The 27583-nt window shown below is 37.9% G+C and overlaps 1 protein-coding gene across 1 annotated transcript in view; it reads left to right on the top strand.

Annotated features, from left to right (window-relative positions):
• Positions 1 to 27583, top strand: part of FAF1 (Fas associated factor 1) — a 292045-nt gene that overhangs the window by 32053 nt on the left and 232409 nt on the right. The window contains exon 3 of the mRNA XM_084872908.1: positions 14908 to 14954. Within this exon, the coding sequence (XP_084729034.1) occupies positions 14908 to 14954 (47 nt within the window). The remainder of the gene's footprint in view (positions 1 to 14907; positions 14955 to 27583) is intronic.

The following is a 27583-nucleotide window of genomic DNA, read 5'->3' as shown; positions in this document are numbered from 1 at the left end:
CATTTGTTGGTATTTTCATTTTTATGGAAATACTGTGATTTACAAGTTTTTTATTTAATGGCACCCTCTTTCAGATTGGCTAAGTTCAGATGCTTTAGCTAGGTTTTTTTTTTTGGTTTGTTTTGGTGTGTGTAGGTTGGAGGTGAAAGGATAGTGAGAAGTAATGAGTGCTTTAACTTTATGGTTCTTGTTTGTTTTTTATTTTAAAACTAGAGGCCCTTTGCACGAAGATTCATGGAAGAATAGGCCTTCATTGGCTGCTGGCACTGATTTTCCTCTGGCACCCAGGACCCAGGCCTTCGCTCCTGGCCAGCGGGGAGTTTGCAATCTTCACTCCTGGCCTGAGTACTGCCAGCAAAGACTGCAAGCTCCCTGGCCTCGTCTTCGCTCTCGGTGCTCAGGCTGGGAGCTTGCAGTCTTTGCTCCTGTAGCTCCCCCCGCCACCCCCTCCCCCGGTCCTCCTCCTCGTAGCAGGTGTCTTGCCCAGCCTGACTGCTCTGTGCCTATGAATGCAAATTATCCCGCCATCTTTGTTGGGTTAATTTGCCTACTCCTGATTGGATGGTGGATGTTGCGTGGTATCTTTATCTGGTTTTGGAATTAGGGTAATGCTGGCTTAATAGAAGGAGCTTGGAAGTGTTCCTTCCTCTTGAATTTTTGGAATAGTCTGAGGAGGATAGGGTTTAGTTCTTCTTTGAATGCTTGGTAGAAGTCCCCTGTAAAGCCGTCTTGACCAGGGCTTTTGTTTGCTGGAAGATTTTTGATTACTGCTTCAATTTCTTCGGTAGTTATCAGCCTATTCAAGTTTTTTATTCTTCCTGATTGAATTTTGGAAGCTTGTATTTTTCTCAGAATATATGCATTTCATCTAGGTTGTTCATTTTGTTGTTGTAGAGTTGTTCATAGTATTTTTTCATAATTCTTTGTATTTCTTTGGGGTCGGTTGTTACTTCACCTCTTTTATTTCTGATTTTTTTTAAAATTTGGGTCCTCTCTCTTTGCTTCTTGGTGAGCCTGGCTAGAGGTTCATCAATCTTACTTGTCCTTTCAAAGAACTAGCTCTTGGTTTTGTTGATCTTTTGTATTTTTTTTTTTTTGTCTCTATGTCGTTTATCTCTGCACTGATCTTTATTATTTCCTTCCTTCTGCTTACACTGGGCTTTTCTTGTTGCTCTCTTTCTAACTCTTTGAGTTGGAGGGTTAAGTAATTGATTACCATTGCTTCTTATTTTCTTCAGTAGGCTTGTAGAACCTCCCTCTCAATACTGTTTTCTCTGTGTCCCAGAGATTTTGGATTGTTGTGTTTTCATTGTCATTTGTTACCAGGATGCTTTTTATTTCTCCTTTGATCTCTTTGGTAACCTCATCATTGTTTAATAGCATGCTACCGTGTTTCCCCGAAAATAAAATATCCTCCGAAAATAAGACCTACTTACAGGTTTCCTTCTGAGTGAAATATAAGGCATCCCCCAAAAAATAAGGCCCCCCTAGGCTCTGTCTCAGAATGAAAATTAATTTACCATAAACTGGTCGATATGGCCGCCCCGACTGGCGGATAGCAACCAGTGACGTTATGTGGAGTCCTGACAGTCACTGCTGTGTGGAGGCGGAGCGGAGGTTGGAGTGAGCGGTGAGCGCGGGGCGGGAGAGAGGAGGAGACTTTCGCAGATGCTTGTAGAAGAACAGGAGGATTAGAGCGGATGGCCACGGCGAAGGTGGTGAGTGCTGGTCTGTCTCTGGTGACACTACCTGATGCTCGCGGCCACCCTCATGATGACTGAAGGTTCTCAGTCAGTGGCAGAACCTGCTCCAGCCCAGATCCAGGCCCCAGCAAGCCCAGTGACAGTCCCCAGGCAGGCCCCAGGGGGAAAATGTCTGATAAAGGGGTAGGGGAGATGTCTGGTGAAGGTGTTCAGTGGCACAGGGGTGGGGGGAGGAGGATCACTTAAAATGACACAGGAGGATCAGAGGGGGCAATCAAAATGACACAGGAGGATCAAAAGGGATTACTAAAATGGTAATCCCCCCTCTGATTCTCTTGTGCCATTTTGATTTCCCCCTCTGATCCCCCCTGTGCCATTTTAAGAGATCCCCCTCCCCCCACCTTGATACCCCAATTCCTTTTTTTTACCCCTAGAAATGAGTGCAAAAAGAAAAAGCTACTCCGTGGAGTACAAGAAAGGAATCATGGAAGACTCTTGGGGCCAAAATCTTACTGCTTTCTGCAAAGAGAAGATGTTGAGTATCCGATTGGTCCAAAAATGGCGAGCAGAGTATGGTAACCTCATTGAACAAGTGGACAAGGGAAATGCTAAAAAGCGCAAGTGTGGATCAGGTCGGCAACCATTATTTTCCGAGCTGGAAGACCTGATCTGTGAATGGGTTGTTGACAGGAGAGCAAAGGCTTTGGTTGTGAATAGGGCTCAAATTCAAGAATCTGCCCTTGCAAAGGCACCACAATTTGACATAGCCCCCGAAGATTTCAAAGCATCACAACACTGGCTGGATAATTTCCTTCAGCAAAGTGAACTGTCTTTAAGAAGATCTACCAGTACAACATTGTTTAGGTTGGAAGATACTCAAGTTATTAAGCGAGCACTTGCATTCAAGTCCTTTATTGATGATGCTGACTTCTCTAAATACAGTCTTTCCAACATGCTTGCTATGGATGAAACTGCAGTGTTTATGAGCTAATCATCTCAAACAACAATTGAACAGCGGGGTGCCTCCTTAGTGTACATTCCCTCCACTGCTTATGAAAGTGCACCTGTTTCCTGTATTTTGGCAATTCGTCTGGATGGCACTAAAATCCCACCTTTAATCATTTCTAAGGGCAAGAAGGGAAAGATTGAACGTGTTTTGGGCATTTTTATTCTTGAAACTGAAAAGGCCTGGGCCACACAAGCAGTTATAAGGAAGTGGGTCGATTTAATGCTGCCACTTGTTATGCCAGGGAGCCAAAGAGGTCTGCTAGTCTGGGATGCAGCCAGCACTCACCGTGCTAAAGACATGAAGACATTTCTTCACGAAAGAAAAATAGATCAGATAATGATTTCTGCAGGAATGATGGCCTATCTCCAGACTCTTGATATTGCAATAAACAAGCCATTCAAAGACAATTTGTGCATGGAAATTAATGACTACATTGAAAATAGAATGGAGAGAAATCAGCGTGGAAACTTTGTGAAACCTAAACTGCAAGAAGTTGTGACTTGGGTGAAGAATTCATGGGAGAAAATCACTGACAGTTGCATTGCAAATGCACTGCGAACAGGCTACCTTGACAAGAAGTACTTATTTAAAGACAGTGCTATTGCTAAAAATTAGAGATTTGGTCCACTGATTCTGAAAGAAATGGAGTCACAAGAAATTCACCAGGAAATTCAGGAATTGGATTGTTATGATGATGCTCCAGAAGATGATGACATGATTGTCATTGAATAAATGAGTAAATTCTTGATACTGTAGGATTCACAGTTTGTCTGGTTTGTGTTGACAACTACCGTACTACCTTACCATATACAGGTAATAAATTTCCTTTATTTTCATTTAACAATAAATGTGTACCTTATTCTTCTTCATGGAAAAATAAGACATCCCCTGAAAATAAGACCTAGCGTATCTTTGGGAGCAAAAATTAATAAAGACAGGGTATTTACATTCAAAGTGTTTGATTTTTTTGGGATTGTTTCCAATTTTATGCCATTTCTGGGAAGATGCTTGATATGATTTCTATCTCCTTTAATTTGAAGTGATACTGCCTGTGTCCCATTATGTGGTTTATTTTTGAAAATGTCCCGTGTGCACTTGAGGAGAATGTATATTCTGTGGCTTTGGGATGAAATGTTCTGAAGATGTCAATTAATTCCATCTGATCTAGTGAATCATTTAGGATTTAGAAAAAAAATTTTTTGCTGATTTTTTGTTTAGAAGATTTAACTAGTGGTGTCAGTGGTGTATTAAAGTCCCCCACTATGACTGTATTACTGTCGATCTCTCCCTTGATATCTTCCAGAAGTTTTCTTGCGTATTTGGGTGCTCCTGTATTGGGTGCATATATGTTTACCAGAGTTATATCTTCTTGTTGAATTTCTCCCTTTAGTATTATGAAATGGCCTTCCTTATCTTTTTCTGGCCTTCACATTGAGGTCTGTTTTGTCTGATATAAGCATTGCTACCCCAGCTTTTTTTTTTTCCATCCATTTTATATTTTTTGAATTAATGTTCTACATTATATTTTTACTTTTATTATTTTTATCATTATTTTACTCTATCTCATTTGTTCCTTTATGCCAACCATTTCTTCCTCTGAAATATTCTGTTTCTCTTCTATTCCTGCTTTAGTTTTCCTCTCTTGTTTCTTTTTACTCCTTGTCAAAAATTGATCTTCTTTATCTGCTTTACTAATGCATTATTATAGTAATCTCTGATGGCTTACTCATATACCTGATGTCCTCACCCTTGTGCCATGTCCATGCACCCTTTTCTTTCTTTGCTAGCCAATTTTTTTCTAGTTGTTGTTTGTTTGATTGATTGTTAGTTTGATGCTTTTGTTTTTTATTTTATGCTTTTGTTTATCCTGTCCCCACTTGTTCTCTTCTTCTAATAGATTAATTAAGTTTCATTCACCAAAATCAGGCCTGTCTGCTCTCTATTCTCCTTTTCTAAAAATAGATGAATATACAGATAAAGAAAGAGAATTATATATATATATATATATATATATATATATATATAAACTTTTAATGTTTTAAATATATTTTTAATTATTATTTTAAAATTATTATTTTATTGAGTATTTTGGTATTTTTTAATTTTTCTTCTTATACACTCATTTTCTTTCTACCTCCTCTATGCTGAATCGTGGCCATTCCCCAATTCATTCAATTCCTTTACCTTACCTTCTGGAAATAAGCTTTGCCTCTTCAGATTCAGCTCCCCTCCTTTTTTTGCTTTGAACATGCTCATTGAGTTCAAAGGCTGTGAAGTTTTGGTTTTGAGAGTTTCCTTATTGGGACATATACTGTGGAGAAGGTCTTGTTAATATTATTGTAATTACACACTTACATTTCATGTTTGCTGAGCTCTCATACTTGTTCAGAGGGAGCTTTAAATTTATCTCTACTATAAGGATGTTACTGGCACTTATTACCCTAGTGAGTCAAAAAATCCAGAATATTCTCTGCTATCAAAATTGATACTAAATCAATGGGCAATTCCTTTGTTACTGTCACTACTGTGTATTCTGTGTCAGTACCAGACAATGATAACAACTGTTTAGATAGCTGTTGCTAATGTCTCTGCCACTCTGAAAGTGCTAAATAATGGTTCCACTGTATTTGCAAATATAATATGTTGAGAGGAAATGTGTTGGTTTTTCAATTTCACCCTTTATATATTTTCTGCCATACTGCACATTCATGTTTCTGATAGTAAGTGTATTAGTTTTCTGGGGCTATTGTAACAAGTTACCAAAATCTTGGTGTCTTAAAACAAGAGAAATTTACTCTCTTACAGTTCTGGAGGCCATAAATCTAAAACCAAAGTGTTGACAGGGTTACACTCCCTTTGATTGAGTCATCACTGCCTCTTTTCCCTTTTTCTCTCCTCTCCTTCCCTCCCTCCTTCTCTCCTTTCTCCCTTCTTCCTAAGCTGTGGCCAGTGATGAAAGCTGTGTTCACATGGTAGAGATATTCTATATTGGATCAGCCTGAATCACTACATGGAGGACAGCTATTCTGGAGAGTTGCCCATACTTTCAGCAGGTTTTGCATAAGTGAGAAATAAACTTTTTGATTTGATAATCCACCAAAATTGGGATATTATTTGTTACTATAGCATACATTATGCTATCCTGATTTTAAAAAACACACATTCCTTTAAGTATTCCCCACATTAAAAAAAAATGTCAAGGAAAGATAGTTGCTAATTTTACAGATTGAAAATATATTTCAAATATAATTATGAATTTCAAACTTCTTTCTCTTTTTACAATTATAAAAATTATATGTGGGAATGCAGACTGGTGTAGCCATTATGGAAAACAGTATGGAGTTTCCTTGAAAAATTAAATATGGAATTGCCATTTGACCCAGTGATCCCACTTCTAAAGAATGTATACCAAGAAACCCAAAATTCCAATCAGAAATAATGTATGCACCTCTTTGTTCAGAGCAGCACATCCTACAATAGCTAAGATCTGGAAACAGCCCAAGTGCCCATCAGTAGATGAGTGGATAAAAAAGCCATGGTGCATTTATTCCATGGAATACTATCCAGCTGTAAAAAAGAAGGATCTCTTTCCCTTTGAGACAGCATAGAGGGACCTGGAGAGTATCATGCTAAGTGAAATAAGTCAGAGAAAGACAAGTATCACATGATCTCATGCATATGTGGAATCTAATGAACAAAATAAACTGATGAAAAAAATAGATCCAGAGACATAGATGCATAGAACAGACTGCAGAATCTCACAGGAAAGATGGGGGAGGGTGGGTAGGAAGGGATCAACCAAAGAACTGTTATGCATGCTTATATGCATAATCTCTGGACACAAACAATAGAGTGGTGAAGGTCTGGGGTGAGGGGTTGGGGATAAGGTGAAGAAGAGGGTCAATGGGGATAAGGTGAAGAAGAGGTCAGAGGGGGAGGAGACACATATATAACACTTTCAGCAAAAAGATTAAAAAAGTCATATAGATTGATCTTCTAAAACTTAGAAGAATATAGAGTAGCAACTCTCCACTTAATTGTAAGTAAATACTGTGTACTTACAGTATTTTGTGTTTTGGCTTAAATAAGTCCCCCTACCCCCAATTATTCTTTTATAAATTATTTTTAATGTATTTTTTAAGTGTCATAAAATGTTTTTATAAAGCATATTTTTAATGGCTCCACCATATCCTATCATAGAATGTATAAAATATTTTCCAATAATTATTCATTTGATTTGTTCTAATTTTTTACAGTATAAACTTTACAGCCGTGGTCGGCAAACTGCAGCTCGTGAGCCACATGCTGCTCTTTGGCCCCTTGAGTGTGGCTCTTCCACAAAACACCACAGCCTGTACTTGTTTATTTTGAAGAAGTAGTGTTAGAAGAAGTTTAAGTTTAAAAAATTTGGCTCTCAAAAGAAATTTCAATCATTGTACTGTTGATATTTGGCTCTGTTGACTAACGAGTTTGCCGACCACTGCCTTAGAGAATATCCTTATAGAAAAATCATGTGAAAATCCCTAATTACTTCCTTAAACCCAAAACCTACAGAGAAAGTTGATGGTTTAAAAGGATCCTCATCCCTGGCCCCCTTTTCCCCTTTTAATGTTTTTGATACTATATCAAATTAACTTACAGAAAAGTGTCTATAATTGGCAATCAAACCAATAGTATATAAGAAAGCCTTTTCATTATGTATATGCTTAGCAACAACAGATACTTTCATATATGTATGTATGTATGTACTAATATGCCTATATATGTGTCTATATACTTGCCAGTCTAAGTAAGCATTGTTATTGTGTTTTGACTTTTATTTCTTTGGTTGAGATTTTGTCCTCCCATATATTGTATTGATCATTTATATTGATTCCCTGTGAGGTTTGTATATTTTGTCCATTTTTCAGTTACTTAAATTTTAGTGAATTTCTATAACTGTCTATTAAATACATGTACTTAAAAAAATCATGTATGTGCACCTATTTTTACCCATTTTGCTACTTAAATTTTTGGGGGCTTGTGGATGTTACAGTTTTATTTTTGTGTGGTCAAATCTGTCAACTTTTTTCTTTTTTTTCTTTGTTAGTATGCTTAGATAGGGCTTTTTTTTTTTTTTTTTTTTTTTTTTTTTTTTTTTTTTTTACTATAAGATCAGATTGAATTTCTTCTAGCATGGCTGTGTTTTCTTCCTCCCCCCGCCCCATTGAATTTTAATCCACATAGGATCTGTTATTGTGTAAATAATAATCTAACTTACTTTTTCTGTTAATTTGTTAGTTTCAATTAACTTTTTTGCAACCCTGCTTTTCTCTTTGTCTTGAAATGTCACCTTTGGCATATGCTGAATTTTTCCATATGCTAGGATTTCTTTTGGTCCCTCTGATTTTAAAATTGTTCTTGCCCTGGCTGGGTGGCTTACTGTAGTTGGCTGGAGTATCTTCCCATACACCAAAAGGTTGCAGGCTTGATTTCTGGTTAGGGCAAATATCTAGGTTTCAGGTTCCATGTGTACAGGAGGCAAACGATTAATATCTCTCTCTCTCTCTCTCTCTCTCATATCTAGGTTTCAGGTTCCTTGTGTACAGAAGACAAACGATTGATCTCGATCTCTCTCTCTCTCTCTCTCTCTCTCTCTCTCTCTTTTTCTCCCTCCCTCCCTCCCTCCCTTCCCCCGCCCCAATCAATAAACATATCCTTGAGTGAGGATTAAAAAAAAATTGTTCTTGAACTAGCTTCAAATGGTTTTTCTTAAGGTAACTTACATACCGTATGGGGGGAAAAAGTCCCTGCGTCTTATGGTCCAAATATAGCCTACACATATACTGTAAAAAAAAAGTTTTTTTACTTGCCTGGCTCTGTGTGGTCTCTGTGTGCTTGCCCGGCTCTAAAATGGTTCTAAATGCTGCTGTTTACTTTACAGGGTTGATTACATGTGTTTATGACTGTGATGTTGGGTTTTAATGCACATAAAATATTTTAGGACACTATTTGTTTCAGAATCTTTTTTTCTTCATTTCCCTTCTCTAAAAACTGGTGCGTCTTATGGTCCGGTGCGTCTTATGGTCCGAAAAATACGGTACTTACTGATGAATGTATGTTCATTACACTTCTTTCACAAAAATGTTTTGCTTGTTTTCAATTGGACTTTCTTGCAGATAGGTTTTAGACTTATTTTGTTCAGCTTACAATCAAATGTTGGTATTTACTATGGGATTTCTTTTTTTTTTTTTTTTAATATATTTTATTGATTTTAGACAGAGGAATTGAGAGGGACAGAGTGTTAGAAACGTCAGTGAGAGAGAAACATCGACCAGCTGCCTCTTGCACACCCCCCCACTGGGAATGTGCCCGCAACCAAGGTACATGCCCTTGACCTGAATCGAACCCGGGACCCTTCAGTCCGCAGGCCGACGCTCTATCCACTGAGCTTTGGGATTTCTTTATTCTTATAAGGAAACTTGGGAGGAATTGGCCTCATTTTAATAGTGTTTCCATTCAGGGATAGATTCCCATTTTTTTTTTTTTTCCAAATTTTCATTTTATGTTTTCAGTACAATTTTAAGTGTATTTATTTTTTGTTTTAAAGTGAGGCAAGAAGCCTTTGGAGCTGATAAATAAGACTTTGAGCCCTGGGGGAATGCCACAATATAGAATAGCTTATGTATGTGAGAAACTAGTAACATACTCTATTCAGATTATAAAATATAGATTGATAAAACTTGGAAGTGCTTTTATAAAAGATGTACTGTTTGTTGAAGTGGTCAATCTGAATTTATTTAATGATTGTCACAGAAAATTTATAACAATCTTTTAAAAAAAATGTATGTCTTAAATGACACCTTAGGGATGATTAGGGAGATGGCTAAACAGTGTTTAATCTAGATCTCTGTGATGTGGATGCAGATACCTGACTCTAAAAGAGAGATAGCAAAGCACCAAGGTTTGATTGTATGTGCGTGCCAGAATCTAATGACCAAACTACTGTTACTTCTGTAACCTCACAATTTCTTTCAGGCTACTAATAATGCTTTTTTAAAATTTGGAATAATATTTTTCTTATTCTACTCACTTGCAAAAGCAGTTTGGCTCATGAAATTTAAACAACTGAAATGCTGGCCCTTGTTTTGTCAATAATTGGCAGCTCAGTTAAAGGATGAAGTATAGCTGCCAAGATTTAGAAGAAACAAGTGGAATAGGGAAAAGAAGGGTGAGTGGGTAGATTCTTGGTTTCCTGATGTTTCCACTCAGTAGTACAAAATGCTCTGAAAGAGGAATGGACTTCTGGGAAGGCGTTTTGCCTTTGACTGCCTTTAATGCTGAGCAGCAGTCTCAGTTTCCTACTTACCCTGGCATACATGCCTGTTTTCTATTGTGGAATGTGTTGAGGAAAGCAGCAGATGGGTGTCAGCACTTTGAGGTTAGGCTCTAATAAGAGGCCTCTTAGTGAATCAAGTTATGGTTTATAACACAAGATGTTAGTATTTCACAGTTGCTAACACTGTGAAAGCCAAATTGTGCAGATAGTTTGAACTTATTGTGCAGACTTATTGAATAGATAGTTTAAGAATAGTGTCTTTTTTTATGTATTCTGTCCCACCAAACTACAGACTTTTCTGACTAGCCTGGTTCCATTTTTCACCTTCATGTTAGAATATAGCTTCTTGCAGTAGTATACCTCCCTGTCCTACTTTTCTCCACTACATCTTTCATAAAAGTTGTTGCACCCAATTACATTATGTTGGCACATTATGGGAATTCCAGATGTTCTATGTCTTTGCCAGTACTTGATATTGTCAGTCTTTTTATTTTTATTAATTCTCTTGGGCATATAGAGGTATTTCATTGTGGTTTTAATTTATACTTACTAGAATCCTAATGGCCATTTGATTATGCTCTTTTCTAAGTACCCACTCAAATCTCTTGCTTAGTTTTCTATTGGATTATATGTCTCTTTGCTGTTAATTTACAAGGGTTCTTTGTAGTTTCTGTTTAGGAGTTCTTTGTTTGCTCTATGTGTTGTGAAGATCTTCTTCCATTTAAAAAAGCTTGCCTTTTTGCTTTTAAGTGTGGTTCTTAGTGAGCAGAAATGACTAATTTTAATATAGTTATGCTTATTAATCTTTTCTTTAATTGAATTTGCTTTTTGAGTCCTCTTTTTTTAAAAGAAACCTCTGTCTATCCTAAGCTAATGAAGATGTTCATACAGATTTTTTTAAAAAGCTTTGCTTTTTGCATTTAGATTATAATTCATCTGGAGTTGATTTTTGTGTCTGGTATGAGAGAGGCTCACATTTTTTTTTCCTCATGGATATCCATTTGATTTACTATTACTTATTGAATGACTTTGTCATAAGTCAAGTATTTCTATATGTGTGGATTTGTTTATGAGTTCTTTATTCTGTTCTATTGCTCTACTTGTTTATTCTTGCTTCAATACTACCTTTTTTTAATGTAATGCACAGGTAAATTTTAAAGTCTTGATAATCTGGTGGAGTAAATTCTTAAACTTTTTCCTTTCAAGATTATCTTGTTTATGCTTGGATCTTTGCATGTTCATATGATAATCAGATTATAAATTCCCACAAACAAATCTGCCAGGATTATAATTTAAATTATATTGAATTTGAAAATGAATCTGGAGAGAACATCTTTATAGCAAAAAGTCTTCATATCCAGATTATCACGCCATTTATTGAACTAGTCTTTAATGCCTAGAAAATATTAATTTAATCTTTAGTTAAAGAAGGATTAAGGATTACTTGGGGTAGGTGGGAAATGATAGGGAAGGTATTACAGGGAAGTGTAGAGATGAGTACATGCATCTGTTAAAACTTAAAAAATTCTGCACTTAAAATGGGATCAATTTATCATCAGTAAAAGTCAATATTTAAAAAGAGAACCACTCAAACACACTGAAATGGCTGAAATTAAAAAGACTAACAACATCAAACGATGGTGAGGATTTAGGAGGACTGGAACTCTCATACATTGCTGATATGAATGTAAAATGGTATAACTACTTTGGGAACAGTTTGACAGTTTTATATAAAGTTAAACACACACTTACCATACAGTCCCACAGTTCCACTCTCAAGATTTTGCTCAATAGAAATAAAAACATATGTCTACCAAACACTAGTACTGCTTTCCATTTATCCTTTAGTTTTAGTTGAGACATTTAGTTGTTTCATCCAGGAAGCTTCTCTGAGATTTTCTCAACTCTTGATTGTGTGGCTCTCTGGCCTCGTAGCATCATTCATTTAACAAATAATCATTGAGTGTCTTTTATCTGCTGGAAATGTGTTAGGCAATGGGATTAAGAGGTGAACAAAGTTGATATCATTTCTTATATCATGGAACTTAAAGTCTAGTGAGAAAGGCAGACATAAAACAAATAATCACCAAATAAGTAATTAGCAATTATATGAAGGAATAGTACAGAGTTTTATGTGAGAGTAAACCTGCTTAGATGAGGGGTGATCAAAGAAAAAAAAATTAATAAGTATATTTAACAAGAGCTCTTATGGTTATTAAGATGTAGGCAGACAAAGATTGGGGAAACCGCATTGCAAAAGATAAAGTATTTTCAAAGGCTCTAAGTAAGAAATAGAAGAACTTGATGTCTCTGAGGAATGAAATTTTGGTTTTAGTATTAGCTCATTTTACAGATGAGGAGCCTGAGGCTCTGTGGCTCAGTGAATATGGAATATACAAAGGTCACCAAATTAATAAATGGGTGAGTCTAGATTCAAACTTGGAGTTTTATAAATCCTTAGTGTTCTTTCCATTATACCTTGGCATTCCCTAGGGAAAATTTGTACAAAATCTTTCCAAACTATGGTACTTTGTTTCTTTTCCAATACCATAGAACATTCTCTTACCATTTTTTATTTTTTAGCAAAATAAGTATTGTATGTGGAACTATTGCTCTCAACAGAAAAGGGATAATTGACCTGGCACAAGGCAGAGATGCTTCCATTCAATTTGAGGCTTTGAAAACTGATTTTAGCATTCGACTCAAAGGAGTAATTGAGCCTCCAGAGTTGTCAGGGCTACGGCATCTGCTGTACATATTAATCTGTGGATGTCTTTATTTGTGTGTGTGTGTGTGTGTGTGTGTGTGTGTGTGTGTGTGTGTGTGTTTGTTTTTTTTTTGTTGTTTTTTTTTGCCAGTAGGGCATTACAGCTTTCAAACTTCATAGCAAGCATCTTATACTCTACTTTATTTCCATTCAACAGTATAATATTGTAAACTTGACCCACCTCTATCAAATATATTTTACAAAATACATAAACTCCTTTTGGTGATTGATTTCCAGATAGCTGATAAAACATTGAAGTGTTAGCTTCTTTTCTTTTCCATTTTGATGTGTACATAGATGGGGAAAGGGAGGGAAAAAGTTGTTATGATGCAAAGACGATGTTGGATAGGTCATTATTTTCCTCCAGACCATCTTCTCTATCACCCTTCAGTGAACTGCCCACAATCTAGGATGTAACAGCCTGCTTGCTTAGAACTTCCATGTCATGTCACTTTTGTGCAGTGTTGTAAGTAATTGGTGACTTGTTAGCTTAGAGACCAATTTTAGGAATCCTATCTAATAAAGCAGGAATATGCTAATTGACTGCCACACCCTCACAAAGATGGCTGCACCCACAGCCAATATGGAGGGAATATGCTAATTGACTGACACACCCTCAAAGATGGCGGTGCCTAGTCCCCTCAGCCCTGCTAGGGTGGCAGGTGCATGTTACGGCTGGGCCTGCCTCGAGGTGGGTCTGGCTGCTCCGCACACCTGCCTCCGGAGTCCTCCAGTTCCCTTAGCCCCCAGCTGCTCAGGGCCAGCCCGAGGCACAGGCAAGCCTCAGATGGCAGCTGCCCAGGACCGCCCGAGGCTCAGGTAACCAGGGCTGGCTGAGGCTTGCACTGCTGGCAGAGGTGTGATGGGGGCATTGCCTTCCCCTGATCTCCGGTCGTCTCCTGCCCCGAGGGTTCCCAGACTTTGAGAGCGGGCAGGCTGGGCTGAAAGACCCCCACCAGTGCATGAATTTTCATGCCCGGGGCCTCTAGTGTTTTATATAAGGAAACTTCCCCAGTGGTGCTCCTGCCTCCTTCTGTGATCTGATAAAATTACGGTGTTGTGTTTATCAAAGAACTTTTGTCTCTATGCTTTTCCCTTTTATTTATTTATTTATTTATTTACTAAATATTTTATAATATATTTTATTGATTTTGTACAGAGAGGAAGGGAGAGAGATAGAGAGTTAGAAACATCGATGAGAGAGAGTCATCAATCAGCTGCCTCTTGCACACCCCCTACTGGGGATATGCACGCAACCAAGGTACATGCCCTTGACCAGAATCGAACCCGGGACCTTTCAGTCCCCAAGCCGACGCTCTATCCATTGAGCCAAACCAGTCCCGGCTGCTTTTCCCTTTTAAATGTTCTTAAAAAAAAAAATCATATATATATATATATATATATATATATATATATATATATATGGATTTCAGAGAGGAAAGGAGAGGGAGGGAGAGATAGAAACATTAATGATGAGTGAGAATCATTGATTGGCTGCCTCATACATGCCCCCACTGGGGATTGAGCCCACACCCAGACATGTGTCCAGACAGGGACATGTGACCTCCTGGTTCATGGGTTGACATTCAAACCTTTAGCCACACAAGTTGAGCCCTTTTAAATGTTCTTTAAAAAAAAAATGATTATAACATGAAAGAATGAATTAATTTCTGAGCTAATTTTAAAAATTCTTATTGGAGCTTTTCATTTGTGATTTTATATCTTGTTCTTTTCACCCTGAGGAAGAAAATAGTATTTAAAAAATTACATAAAGGTACTGAGTTACCTTTTTTTTGACTCCCTTAAGCATTGGTTTTGTTGGTGTATTACTTGAATGTGTGGAATTAAGCTTTTTTTTTTAACTCAAAATTTGGGGGTATTATTATACCAAACATATGCTTTAAAATTTGTCTAAAATAAGGTTTTATTATAGAGAAATAGAGAAACAAATTCATAGATAATATTTTGTATCATTAAGGAAACGATTAGTATTTTGTTTAGACTTTTCAAAATATACTTATTTCTCTTACAATGTTCACCACCCCTCTGCGACCTACCTGTGAACAATTTTTTGTTTCTTTAAATGATCGTCTCTGTTTTCTGTTTGCAGGCAGCTATCAATGGTGTAATACCCCAGGAAAATGGCATTCTACAAAGGTATGTTATAAAGTGTTTAAAGGTAAGATGGGAATTTAGCAAAGCAAAAAAGAGTATTTGTTAATTTTTTGGTCTCACTTTTTGGTAGAGCATTTGACCTTTGGTGTATAAGTTCATTTTAATATAGTTACTATTCTTTCAAATATTTTTTTGTTAGTTATATTTGCTAAAGTCTCAACTTTCAACCATATAATGTTGTGTGATATTTTTAAAGGTGGTTTTATTTTATTTTTAAGAAAGCTTTTCAAGATCATTGTCTAATTATTAGATGAAGGAACCAAATCAGAAAACAATACATGGTTCAATAGTGTCAGAGCATGGTTTTCATCTACCTCTACAGGCTTTATCTCCAACTTCACTACATTCTTTCCTTTCTTTCTTTTGGTTTCTAAAATAAGTACATAATAACTTGCCATAATTTCAGTAAGTCCTAAAAATGAACTTCCCAGAGAACTGAACCTCTTTACCTGAAGAATCCAGTACTGACACGTGGAATGGCCTTCGTGGTTTTGTGTCAGTGCCAGAAGGTAACATTGGAAGAAGATGCCAAGAGATCTATAATTGCTACAAAATAACTTCTTAAGTAAAAATACACTCATAACTTTTCTCTTCTTAAAATTGGAGACTCTCTAGTTTTGGATTAAAAGAGCGCTCTATAAAGTCATAGGAGGTAAAACCATTCTCCCTTCCAAATGTAGTTTAATTGCTTGACATCCCCTCCTCCCTTTTCTCAATTCAGACTTTGGCTTGAATTTTGGTGGCTGGGATTTCTAAGGCACTGAAGCGTGATCTGCGAAGTGCAGATGAGGCAAACTGAAACAGCAGCCTAGAAAAGAGGCTGTTTTGGAGAGGAAGAAAAGTGCTGTTGCAAAAACATAAAAAAATTCACAAGGAGCAGCAAAATGTACTGTACTTTAGGAAACTGTGTATATTTAGAGAGGAAGCAAAATTCTGTTTGATACCTGTATTACCTTTTGATTAATGGTTTTTAGGTAAAAGTAAGGATAAATGGACCTATCCTTTACCCGTTTTTAAAAACTGTCAAGAGTTTCATCCAGAGTAAACATAGCTCATTTCTAAAGCCTGTGCTTAATTTTTTGTTTGATCTTTTTTTTTTCCTTTTGCTTCAAAAGCATTTTATCCTAACCTTGTCTAGAAAGCAAACCAGATGATTATAGGAGCCTCCTTCATGACCTTTTTTTCTTCTTGGTTTAGAAAGTTTTAGACTGCAAAATATGCTCCAGTTTTATTCTTGAGTAAATATTATTTTGTTTTTTTGTGCCAAAATTTTTGCTTGCTAAGCCCTTGTGGATTCAGCTGCTCGGTTCTGAGTTCATACTGGATATATCTTACATTTAATGGTATTTGCTATGGATGAACAAACTACAGAAATTCCCTTATCCCTGGAAATATCACATCTCCTTTGTTGCCGGTGATACTTTTTGCTTAACATATTTTGTAACTAGAGATTTATAAGTGAATTGATTACTATATAATTGGTTACTATGATATTTGGGGTATAACGTTTATCAGAATGGGTGGGTTGTTTTTGTTTGCTTGTAAAATGAAAGGAATTAATTACAGAAGAAAGTCAGTTGTGTCTAGTTAACAGTTTTCAACTATTTTCCTTCCTACTATCTTTTCTTCTTCAGCTTTGAAACCACTGTGGATTCAATATAACTGAAAATTATTCTGTATGGGAAATGAAAGAGGGCTCTTTGCACTTACTCATAGGTTTAATACTGAAAGTGGAAGACACAGTGCTAGGAATGGTATATGTTGGCAGTTAGGATATTTGTATCGTATGTTTGATATTTATAGTAAAGTTGAATGTAGTCTGTGAATATAAGTGACTCTTAATTTGTCAGTTTATACATTAACAGAGAGTTACTAAAAATAGTTTTAAACAAACAAAAGAAAGAATTATGTTTGGAGGGAGAAGAGCCCAATCCCTCTGCTTTATAAATTTTTTTTTGAAATCAGATATTTGTGTGAATTTAAAAGTGGGAATATGGTTTTTAATGTATTCATAAAGTTTACGGGCAAAGGAACAACTTTTTAAAAAAATATATTTTTTTATTGATTTCAGAGAGGAAGGGAGAAGGAGAGAGAGATAAAAAACATCAATGATGAGAGAAAATCATTGATCAGCTGCTTCCTGTACACCTCACACTAGGGAATGAGCCCATAACCCTGGTATGTGCCCTGACTGGGAATCGAATAGTGACCTCCTGGTTCATAGGTCGATGCTCTACCACTAAGCCAACCCGTCTGGGCAACAACATTAAAAAAAATCTTTTTCTAAATGTTTAACTTATTGTGCTAGATAATTGACATATTTTTTTCTTATTTAATACCCATTACAAACGTTAAGAGATAAATGCATTCATGTAGCATAGATGAGGAAACTCAAGGTTAGAGGGTGTACATAGACTCATTCAAGGTCACAAGTGTAGTAGGTAGTGAAGTCTGGATTGTTATCTTTTAAAAGCCATAATCTTTCTTTTATATCACATTGTCCTCGTTAAGGTCAGTAAGCCAGTCATGTCACAACTTCTGTGTTGATTTTTTTTACATTGGGTAAAAAAGTTGAAATTTAATACGTGTATATAACACCTTTCTCCCACAGCTTTGTTTTTACAGTTATTATTTTAGTTGTAAGCAAGTAAAGGCAGATTATTATCCCTCATTTTACAGGTAGAAAGAATAAGGCATGAAGTGACCTTGTCCAGATGATACAGCCTGATGTTGATGGAGTCAGGAATATAAGCAAGTCTTCTGCCTCACCCTCTAAAGGCTTATTTCACTAGACAATATGTTGCTAATAAAACATATTTATAAAGTGTATAACTTATGCAGTCACAAATGTAAATCATTCATTTAGTCATAAACACCTAGTGAGTACATATATAGCTATTACATCTTGGTATAATATTTTACATATTTAGCATATTGTCCAAAGTCTCTTTACAAATTATTTTTAGAGATAGTTATTGTTAGAAAGAAGTGCTAATGAATTACAAGTAATTTCTAAAAGAGAGCCTATTATATGTTTTCTAAAATTTTATGAGTTAATAGTTTAATTTTACTCATGGATGGTACTTATCAGTTCATATTTATTTTATTACCCAGACAGGTGTACTGTATATATTTTTGTCCATTGTTTAATTCATTGAGAAAACCTAGAGAAGACAGGACTTGTTTTCAAACCTTGACCATTATGCTTTCAGAATATATAAATGTCAATGTTTTCTGATTTAGAAAACATCCATTTTGGCTGATTAGTTTCTATTTATTGCCTTCTCTGATGCCCATTTAAAATATTAGATTCTTTTCTGAAGACAAGTTTATCTTTTAAATATGTATTTTTTTGAACCTAGAGATTTTACCATGAGATGTGCTTTTAAAAATTGAAATAAACAAGTGCAGAGTTCCTGTTTACTTTGCTGCTGTTCACTGCCTTCCAAGGACCTGTGTGGGTTGTAGAGGAAAGTTGAGTAAGGATAAAAATACTCCTTTAGTTGAAGTTTAGGTCTAAAATAGATTTCTCTATAGATTTTCCCTTACTAATCAGTGTCCTTTTAAAAATTATTTAAAAAAATTTTAAATTTATTTTAAGTTGCAGTTTACATTTTAAATTCTTGATTAATTAGAAAAGAATATTGAGAAGGTCAAATTAAAGGATGGTAGTCTTCAACTTATAATGAAAAATACTTTTTTGGGGTCAACAATTTTGGATGCCCTTGCACTATTTGGATGTCTTTGAACATTAGTGAAAACTGATGGGTTCATTCATGAACTAATAGTCTCTCTCTTTTCCTTTCAGTTTTTTTGATTGCTAGTGAAAAACTCTAGTTAAATTCACTATCTTTTCTAGGTTCTGAAATGGAGTAATTATAGCCAGTAAGCAAATTTCTCAAGTGATAACTTAAAAAAAAAAACCTTTTTGTGGCTGACAACCACACCCAATGGCCTTCTCTGATTAGGAATGTTATTTCCTAAAGTTAGGGTTTGGTAAAGAGAAAAAAAAAGCATACTAGGAATTTCAGAGGGAATTTCATATAGGAAACCAGTTACACAGATATGGAGCAGGTTGAAAGAACAAAAAGGGGATACCAATACAATCCAGATATAATGACTGCAGGAAACACCGGGACCACCAGGGCTAGTTGGAGGTGGGTTCTGCTGATCACCAAGGATGGGAGCCTAGGGCTAGAGTAGACTTGCAGTTGCAGCATTCTGTGAGAAAGGTGATAGAGTCAGGACTGTGTGGAGTCCAAGGCACCCACTCCAGGAGGCCTCCTCCAGGGCAGGTCTGCCTGGGAGAGACCCCTGATAACTACTGAAGGTCACAGAGTCTCTCCTAGTACTGGTGGGAAAAAGGAAACAGATTGGGAGAAGTTCAGGTTAATAGAACTTTGAATTTCAGAGGAAGGGCCCTAGGAATTTGGGCCCAGAATGAGAAAGAATTCCTCCTTAGCTGATACTTGTACATCTGACAGGATGCAAAAGCCTTTTTTTTTTTTTTAAGTATTGAATGAAGTTAGAAGCTAACACCAGTGGCTGATGCTGGAACAAAACCAGATGCCATTATTATGGTGCTGTCACTTCTAGTGTGATGCAAACTGTAAGAAGAGAAGTGTGTGTGTGTGTGTGTGTGTGTGTGCGCGCGCACGCGCACACACACACACACATGCTTCTATAGCCCTTCTGTTACTGGTCATAAGGCTATGGTAGATATTTACCAGTTTCTTCTTCCACTATTTATTCTATATTTCCTCTGCCAGCATCTCAAATACTCAAGATTCTTTACCTGATGGGACATCTCAAACATTCATTCTTGAAGAATTAGAATCCTCAGTGGCCCTGTGTTTTAAAAAAAGGTTATAGTTTTCCATTAACACTTATTATTGGACATGCCACAGAAAATAGTCCATTCTGTAGTAGCAACCTATTTTTTTTTTTTTGGTAATTAGGACCAGTCATTCCAGCTAGTACTTTCTTCCTCCTTTGCTAGTTGATTCAGTAGCATGTGAGTACAAAGTGGCCAGGGGACATTCTTAAATTCTAATTCAGTGGGAGAACTGTGAAAACATTACATACCTGGGAACTATGATCTCTGAACTACTTAAGCAAAAGTCTGGTGCATGAAATTCATGTATAGGGGTGGTCCCCTCAGCCCAACCTGCACCCTCTCCAATCTGGAACCTCTTAGGGGATGTCCGACTGCCGGTTTAGGCCCGATCCTGGGGATCGGGCCTAAATCGGCAGTCGGACAACCCTCTCACATTCCAGGACTGCTGGATCCTAACTGCTCACCTGCCTGCCTGCCTGATTACCCCTGAATGCCCCTACCCCCGCCAGCCTAATCATCCCTAACTGGCTCTGCCTGCTGGCCTATTTACCCCTAATTGCCCCCCCCCCCCAGCTTGGTTGCCCCTCATGCCCCCACCCTGCTGGCCTGGTCACCCCTCACTGCCCCCCTCTGCCTGCCTGGTTGCCCCATGCTGCCTACTGTTCAGTTGTTTGGTTGTCCCGCATTAACCCCTTTGCTGGCCTGGTCGCCCCACACAGCCTGCTGTGCGGGCGTCCTGACTAATTTGATATTACCCTTTTATTAGTATAGATGATTGGTGCTGCTGGCAGAAGCATTGCTGCGAGGGAAGTCAATTTCAATATCCATAAAACTCATTTTAAGTGAGAACAGATTGCCTCCTCCATGCTAGAAATGATCCATTACCAGATTCCTGAGAAATGGTTCCTTATTTGTAGTTTTGTTTTCATTTTAGGCAGTCATTTTCCCTAGCCAGATTCTGACTTAGTGATGGGAAGTTGATGTTATACCTATGCCTAATCTCCTTTTTTGTTAGCATGGCACATGGACATAAATATGCTGAGCAGACCTGGAATAGTAAGGGGAAAAAGTTGACTGATATAAACAAAACAATGTCATCTCATTCATATTGAGAGCCCCTTTTTCAGTGGATAGCCTATAAACATTCACCTTGGAAACATATGTATTAACCTTTTGTATCCATTCTAAAAGATCCATTTTCATATTCTTTCCTAGACTTTCCTTTTATTCTATTCAAGTCTTGATCAGCTAGCCAACTCATTAACTATCAATGTGGATATGTGCCAAAGGATCTTTTTCCTTCTAAATGAAATGGTCATCCTGTGGCACTTGGAGGCTTTTCTTTTACTACTCTCTTTGATTGGTGCTGTAATGCTTTAGCAGCCTATTTTTTCAACCATTTTCCCCTTTCTCATTCCAAATATTTTTTTCTAAATTAACTTAGTTGTACTATCTAATAAAGAGGGAATATTCTAATTGACCCTCACATGGTTCCTAAGATGGCAGCGCCCACAGCCAATAAGGAGGGAATATGCTGATTGTCTGCCCTGCCCTCAAAGATGGCAGCTGCCCACAGCCAATGAGGGAATATGCTAATTGACTGCCCTGCCCTCAAAGATGGCGGCACCCACAGCTACAATATGGCAGCGCCCAGTCCCCTCCACCCTGCCGGGGCAGCAGGCACATGGCAAGTCCCGGCCCGCTCACAGGCAGGCCCGGCTGTTCCGAGTGCCTGTCTGTGGAGTTTCTCAGTCTCCTCAGCCCCCCAGCTGCCCAGGGCTGGCCCGAGGTGCAGGAAAGCCTCAGATGGTGCCTGCCTAGCTGCCCAGGGCCACCCGAGGCTCAGGGTGAGGCTTGCACTGCCAGCAGTGGCAGCAGCAGAGGTGTGATGGGGCATCGCCTTCCCCTGATTGCCAGGTTGCCTCCTGCCCCTGAGGGCTCCCAGACTGTGAGAGGGGGCAGGCCGGGCTGAGGGACCCCCCTTCCCCCAGTGCATGAGTTTTCATGCACTGGAACTCTAGTTATATGTACATCGATGAGTAGTGCAATATACAACCAGTCTTTTACCCTGACATGCTTTTGACCATTGGACCACAGACCTTCACAAGGCAGGTCCTTACATTTTTGTGGTATGTATCTTCTATTCTCTAGCCTGCATGTGTCTTGCCAAACATCCAAATAATGTACTTTATAGTTCTGCTCTTCAGGACCAATCTACAGATGATTAAGATCTCTCCAGACTAGATTATTATGACAAAGAGCAGGAGAGTTAGCATAATCTTCAAAAAAGTCAATGAAGATATATGGACTTTCATTCTGCTGAGTGGAGCAAATGCTTGTCATAATGTTTGCAAGTTTTATGGAGAAAAACAAAGTATATGCAAGATTATTTACTTCCTGTTGTCTCTCCCTATGTAATAACCCTATCTTCATGGATTTCTGGAAGCCTATATGGGATGTCTACCAGTTATTGAGTGAGCCTTCCTTCCTAACTTCCTTCCTTCCTTCCTTTTTAAAATATTATATTATTATTTTTTTAAATATATTTTATTGATTTTTCACAGAGAGGAAGAGAGAGGGATAGAGAGTTAGAAACATCGATGAGAATCATCGATCAGCTGCCTCTTGCACACCCCCTACTGGGGATGTGCCCGCAACCAAGGTACATGCCCTTGACCGGAATCAAACCCGGGACCTTTTAGTCCACAGGCCGACGCTCTATCCACTGAGCCAAACCAGTCCAGGCTAAAATATATTTTTTTTTATTGATTTCAGAGAGGAAGGGAGAGCAAGAGAGAGATAGAAACATCAATGATGAGGGAGTCATTGATTGGCTGCCTCCTGCACGCCCCCTACTGGAGACCGAGCCCACAACCTGGGAATGTGCCCTTGACTGGAATGGAACCTGGGATCCTTGAGTCCACAGGCTGAAGCTCTTTCCACTGAGCCAAGCCGGCTAGGGCAAGAGTATCTCTTTCATTTATACATTCAAGCTCTAAGTGAAAAACTACAGGGTAGGTTGACAGATTGAACACATTGTGGGTGGATTTGGGCCCAAATTTCATTTACCATCATAAACTTCAATTTATATCCCCAGGAATTAGAATCAATGTAGAATTAGCATCTAGTAATTCCCTGAAGATCTAGTTTTTTTTTTTTTTTTTTTTTTTTTTAATCAGGACACAGAGACCCTTGTAAATGGCTGTAGATCCCTGAGGGGAAGTCTTGGAGGAAAATTTACAATACATACATGTGATTCTGTTGCATTGTCTTCGGGAGCACCAGGGACTTAATGTCTGAACCAACTTGAGTTTGGAAACTGGGAGTGACTATAACTTTCCATTGTGGTTAGGGAAGTTAAGATTTAGAAAGTGAGATCTAGGGTTTCTACTGTATATAGATCAAGTAACATTTTAGTAGACTGATTTTTAATTTTGTTCTTTAGAAATGCCATTTCATTTGATCACTACTAAGGATCTCTGCAGGTTAAATTTCATGATTGCCTCTTTTTGTCTTTACTATCCATTAACTAACATCTTTTTCTTATTAAATTTTGCCATTTGATTTCTGCATTCTGAGATCTTATCACGCTCACTAGGGAGTCTTTTTCAGTGGTGCCATGTCATTCCAAACCCAGAGAAGATAGCCAGGGTTTTCCAAGAATGCAGATTCCCTTACTAATGTATTTTTCAATATTTTACTTCAATGTCCTCTGGGATCTCATTGACAATATGGTAGGAGGATGTGTCTATAATCAGGTTATATATATAAATCTACTTGAGCATTTGCATTTTCTAAGCATCTGGATTTCTTCTACATTTTGTCAGGCAAGTTTGGGCATTTCATCCTTATTCAATGGAGACTCCTTTGGGACTTAAGTTTTACCCATTGAATAAGCAAACTGTTAAAGGTACTTGAAGCTGCTTAAGCAAACATGTTATTTGGCCCATTCCAGATGCACTTCAAATTAATTTTCATACCTAATCCCTAGATTTTTGTAGATGTAATTTATGAAAAATCTTATAATTATTTTTGGATATAGGTTTTCTTTCAGTTAAGACATTTTTATTTTATTTTATTTTTTGCATGCCTATATCTGATTTTGGAGGTAATAGGAATGGTGGTGGTGGGTTTTGAGAGTAGGTATCCATTTCAAGACAAGTGTCGCAGTTAAGGGTATTGACAGTTTTCAGTCAAGAGGTGGTCTAACGTTTTCAGTCATGGGAGGAGAAGCTATTTCTGCTTACAAAAGAAATTCATAGAGACTCCAGGGATTCAATATTCTAACCATTTGAGTCCACTCAGGTATCCCCATTTCATATCTTAGGGTCCCTCTCCATCCAAAACAGTGCCTTAACTTACACAAAAGAGACTTAAAAATTGTATACTCAACTTTCATTATAATTATGCAAGCTGCAAAATTAAAATTTGGGTCTAATTCTCAGCAGGAGCATACCTGTGATTACAGAAATAAGAAACTTTTTTGTTTGTTTTGTTAATCCTTACCTGATGATATTTTTCCATTGAGTTTTAGACAGAGTGGAAGAGGCAGGGAGAGACACACAGAGAGAAACATCAGTGTGAGAGAGACACATCAATTGGTTGCCTCCCACATGTGCCCCAACCCTGATTGGGGTGGGGCCTGACCCTGCCACCAAAGTATATGCCCTTGACCAGAATCAAACCCGGGACCTTTCCACTGAGCCAAACTTGCTAGGGCAGAAACTTTTTAAAGTGCCACTTCAGAAGCTCTGTAACTTTCTTATCATGACTTGAATTGAAAGTTAAAACCTCTAAATATGCCATTTTCTTCTGTAGCTTCTTCATTAGAGTCAGAAGCAGCCAGCCCACAATCCTTGTTGTCATTATTACCACCATAATGTTTGAGTCAAATCATCATTTGTTCTCATTAGGCACTTGTTTCAAAGGCATGTGATCTTAATCCTATATAATAAGGAGGTAATATGCAAATTAACCATCACTCCAACACACAAGATGGCCACCCCCATGTGGTCAAAGATGGTCGTCCCCATGTGGACACAAGATGGCTGGCAGGGGAGGGCAGTTAGGGTAAGGTGATCAGATCGACCTGCTTTTGGCAGGACAGTCCTGATTTCTAACAATTTTTCCCGCGTCCCGCGGCATTTTAATAAAGTCCCAATTTTTGGAAAGAATCTTTCCAATCTTTCAAAAAATCGGGACATTTAGGCCGAGGAATGCGGGAAAAATTGTTAGAAATCAGGACTGTCCCGCCAAAAGTGGGACTATCTGGTCACCTTAAGTTAGAGGTGACTGGGCCAGCAGAGGAGGGCAGGTGGGGGCAACCAGGCCTGCAGGGGAGGGCATTGGGGGGGACCAGGCCTGCAGGAATGGCAGTTGGGGGAAACCAGGCCTGCAGGGGAGGGCATTTGGGGTCGACCAGGCCTTCAGGAGAGGACAGTTAGGAGTGACCAGGCCAGCAGAGGAGGGCAGTTGGGGGTGACCAGGCTGGCAGGGGAGCAGTTAGGCGTCAATTAGACTGGCAGAGGAGTGGTTAGGGAGTGATCAGGCTGGCAGGCAGAAGCGGTTAGGGGCACTCAGGCAGGCGAGTGGTTGGGAGCCAGCATTCCTGGATTGTAAGAGGGATGTTCCAGATTGGAGAGGGTGCAGGCTGGCCTGAGGGACAGACACCCCTCCCCATGCATGAATTTCATGCAATGGGCCTCTAGTTCACTATAAGTGATAATTTAATCAGTTATCGTGCCTGTCATGGTATTCCACTTTCCATTGGCAGGGTGTTCAGCAATGCATTGAAGGTCAAGGTCACAAGCCAATTCCTGAATCCTATGTTTCCTGGGACACCTCCATTAGCAAGAAAGAGAAACCACACTAGGGTATTTCAACAGAAGGATTTTAATGAAGTATTGGTTAAATAGGTATACAAGACTAAAAGACCAATAAAAGTTAAATTGAAGTATAACCTGGATATAATAAGTGCTTCAGGAAGTTACCGTCTTAGAAAGAAGGGATTAACAGAATTTTGAAGCACAGAGGGAATCCTTGGCGCCCAGGATTTGATCTCTGCAGTGCATACTGCCCAGCTACTATTGGTATCTCTGAAGAGATGCCAAGAAGTTGGTTATAAGAGTGCTGAAAAAGCAGGAGACGAAGCAGAGGGGTAAACAGATTGAAATACATGCAATAGGAAGAAGGAAGTTGTTCCTCCACTCTTCCTACTTACTAATCTTTACTAGTATTTAGTGTTCCTTATTGGCAGAATCTGTCAGGAAAGAATATGCCAAAGGGAAATAAAGGGTGGGGCAAAAGTAGGCTTACAGTTATTTGTATGGAAAATATTACAATAGTTAAGAAATAATAGTACAAGAATAAACTGTGTTTTGCATACTCACCACTGTAAACCTACTTTTTCTCCACCCTGTATATAATTTTGCAGAATCCTATCTCCAGCATCACAGAATAGACTATAGAAAGGTGAATTTGGAGTTAAGAAACAAGTCATTGACAGCCTACTAACTTTAGCTGTTTTTTTAATTTCTGAGAAGTTGTGACAAAATTTAGAGAGATGAAGTATCATAACTGCATAGATTTTAGTTATATATAGGAGCTCATTTTGGATTCCAATAGTGACATTCTTTCTTGCTTTGGAAATTTTCTCTGTTCCCATATCTTCCTTCCAAGTTTACATTCCTTGAATCTAACAACTGGGAGAAAAGATAGATTTTTGTCTGTGGAACAATGATTACTATAGTATCTGAATCTGGTGAGGTCCAAGTTAGTCACTTTCAGACTTTTGGACTATGACCTACCATGAGGAATACTTGGAATCTAAAATATACATGTGTAAATATGTATCAGAATAAAAAGTTTTATGAAACAATATTTGGTGCTAAATGATACATCCTTGTAATTTCTATTCCATCATATCGTATCGTATCGTATCGTATCCTATCCTATCCTATCCTATTCTATTTTACCCTACCCTACCCTATCCTACCCTATCCTACCCTATCCTATCCTGTTATATTCTTTAATAGACATTATCACCATTCATTAAATCAGTTATGTAATCTATAATTTGGTAAACACTGATTAAAGCACTATTGTGAATTAAATATAAATATTTTCTTCTGCTTAATTGTATGAACAGTACCTAACTTGGCATGTTTTGGTCATTCTTTTGGTTGTTCCTATTCTGGTATCCAGCTTATTGCTTTTCCTTAAATTCTGGGTGAGAAGAAAAACGTTTTAGTTTGTAGTTCTGGTTGTGATAATAATGTTCCAATGGAAACAAAACATATGTTCCCTTGTGACAGTATATAATAAATTAAGTCAGAGAAAAACCGAATTCTTTGATTGTTATTCCTCATTATTTTGTCAAATATTTGAGTACCTTCTATATATAAAATCTTGAGCACAGGGCAAAGGATACAACACTAATGTCAGCTTCACCTTTGTGGAGCTTACATTCTAGTGGGGATTTTTAAAAATATATATTTTATTGATTTTTTACAGAGAGTAAGAGAGAGGGATAGAGAGTCAGAAACATCAATGAGAGAGAGTCATCGATCAGCTGCCTCTTGCACACCCCCTTCTGGGGATGTGCCCGCAACCAAGGTACATGCCCTTGACCGGTATCGAACCTGGGACCTTTCAGTCCACAGACTGATGCTCTTTCCACTGAGACAAACCAGTTTCGGCTCTAGTGGGAATTTAAATGTCAAATGATTAATTATACAACTAAATACATAGCTTTTGATAGTGGTTAGGAATTTGA

Source organism: Pipistrellus hanaki, assembly GCF_964339955.1.
Source record: "Pipistrellus hanaki genome assembly, chromosome: 2".
NCBI lineage: Eukaryota > Metazoa > Chordata > Mammalia > Chiroptera > Vespertilionidae > Pipistrellus > Pipistrellus hanaki.
The sequence above is the reverse complement of the archived record's forward strand: the minus strand, read 5'-3'. Positions and strand labels throughout refer to the sequence as shown.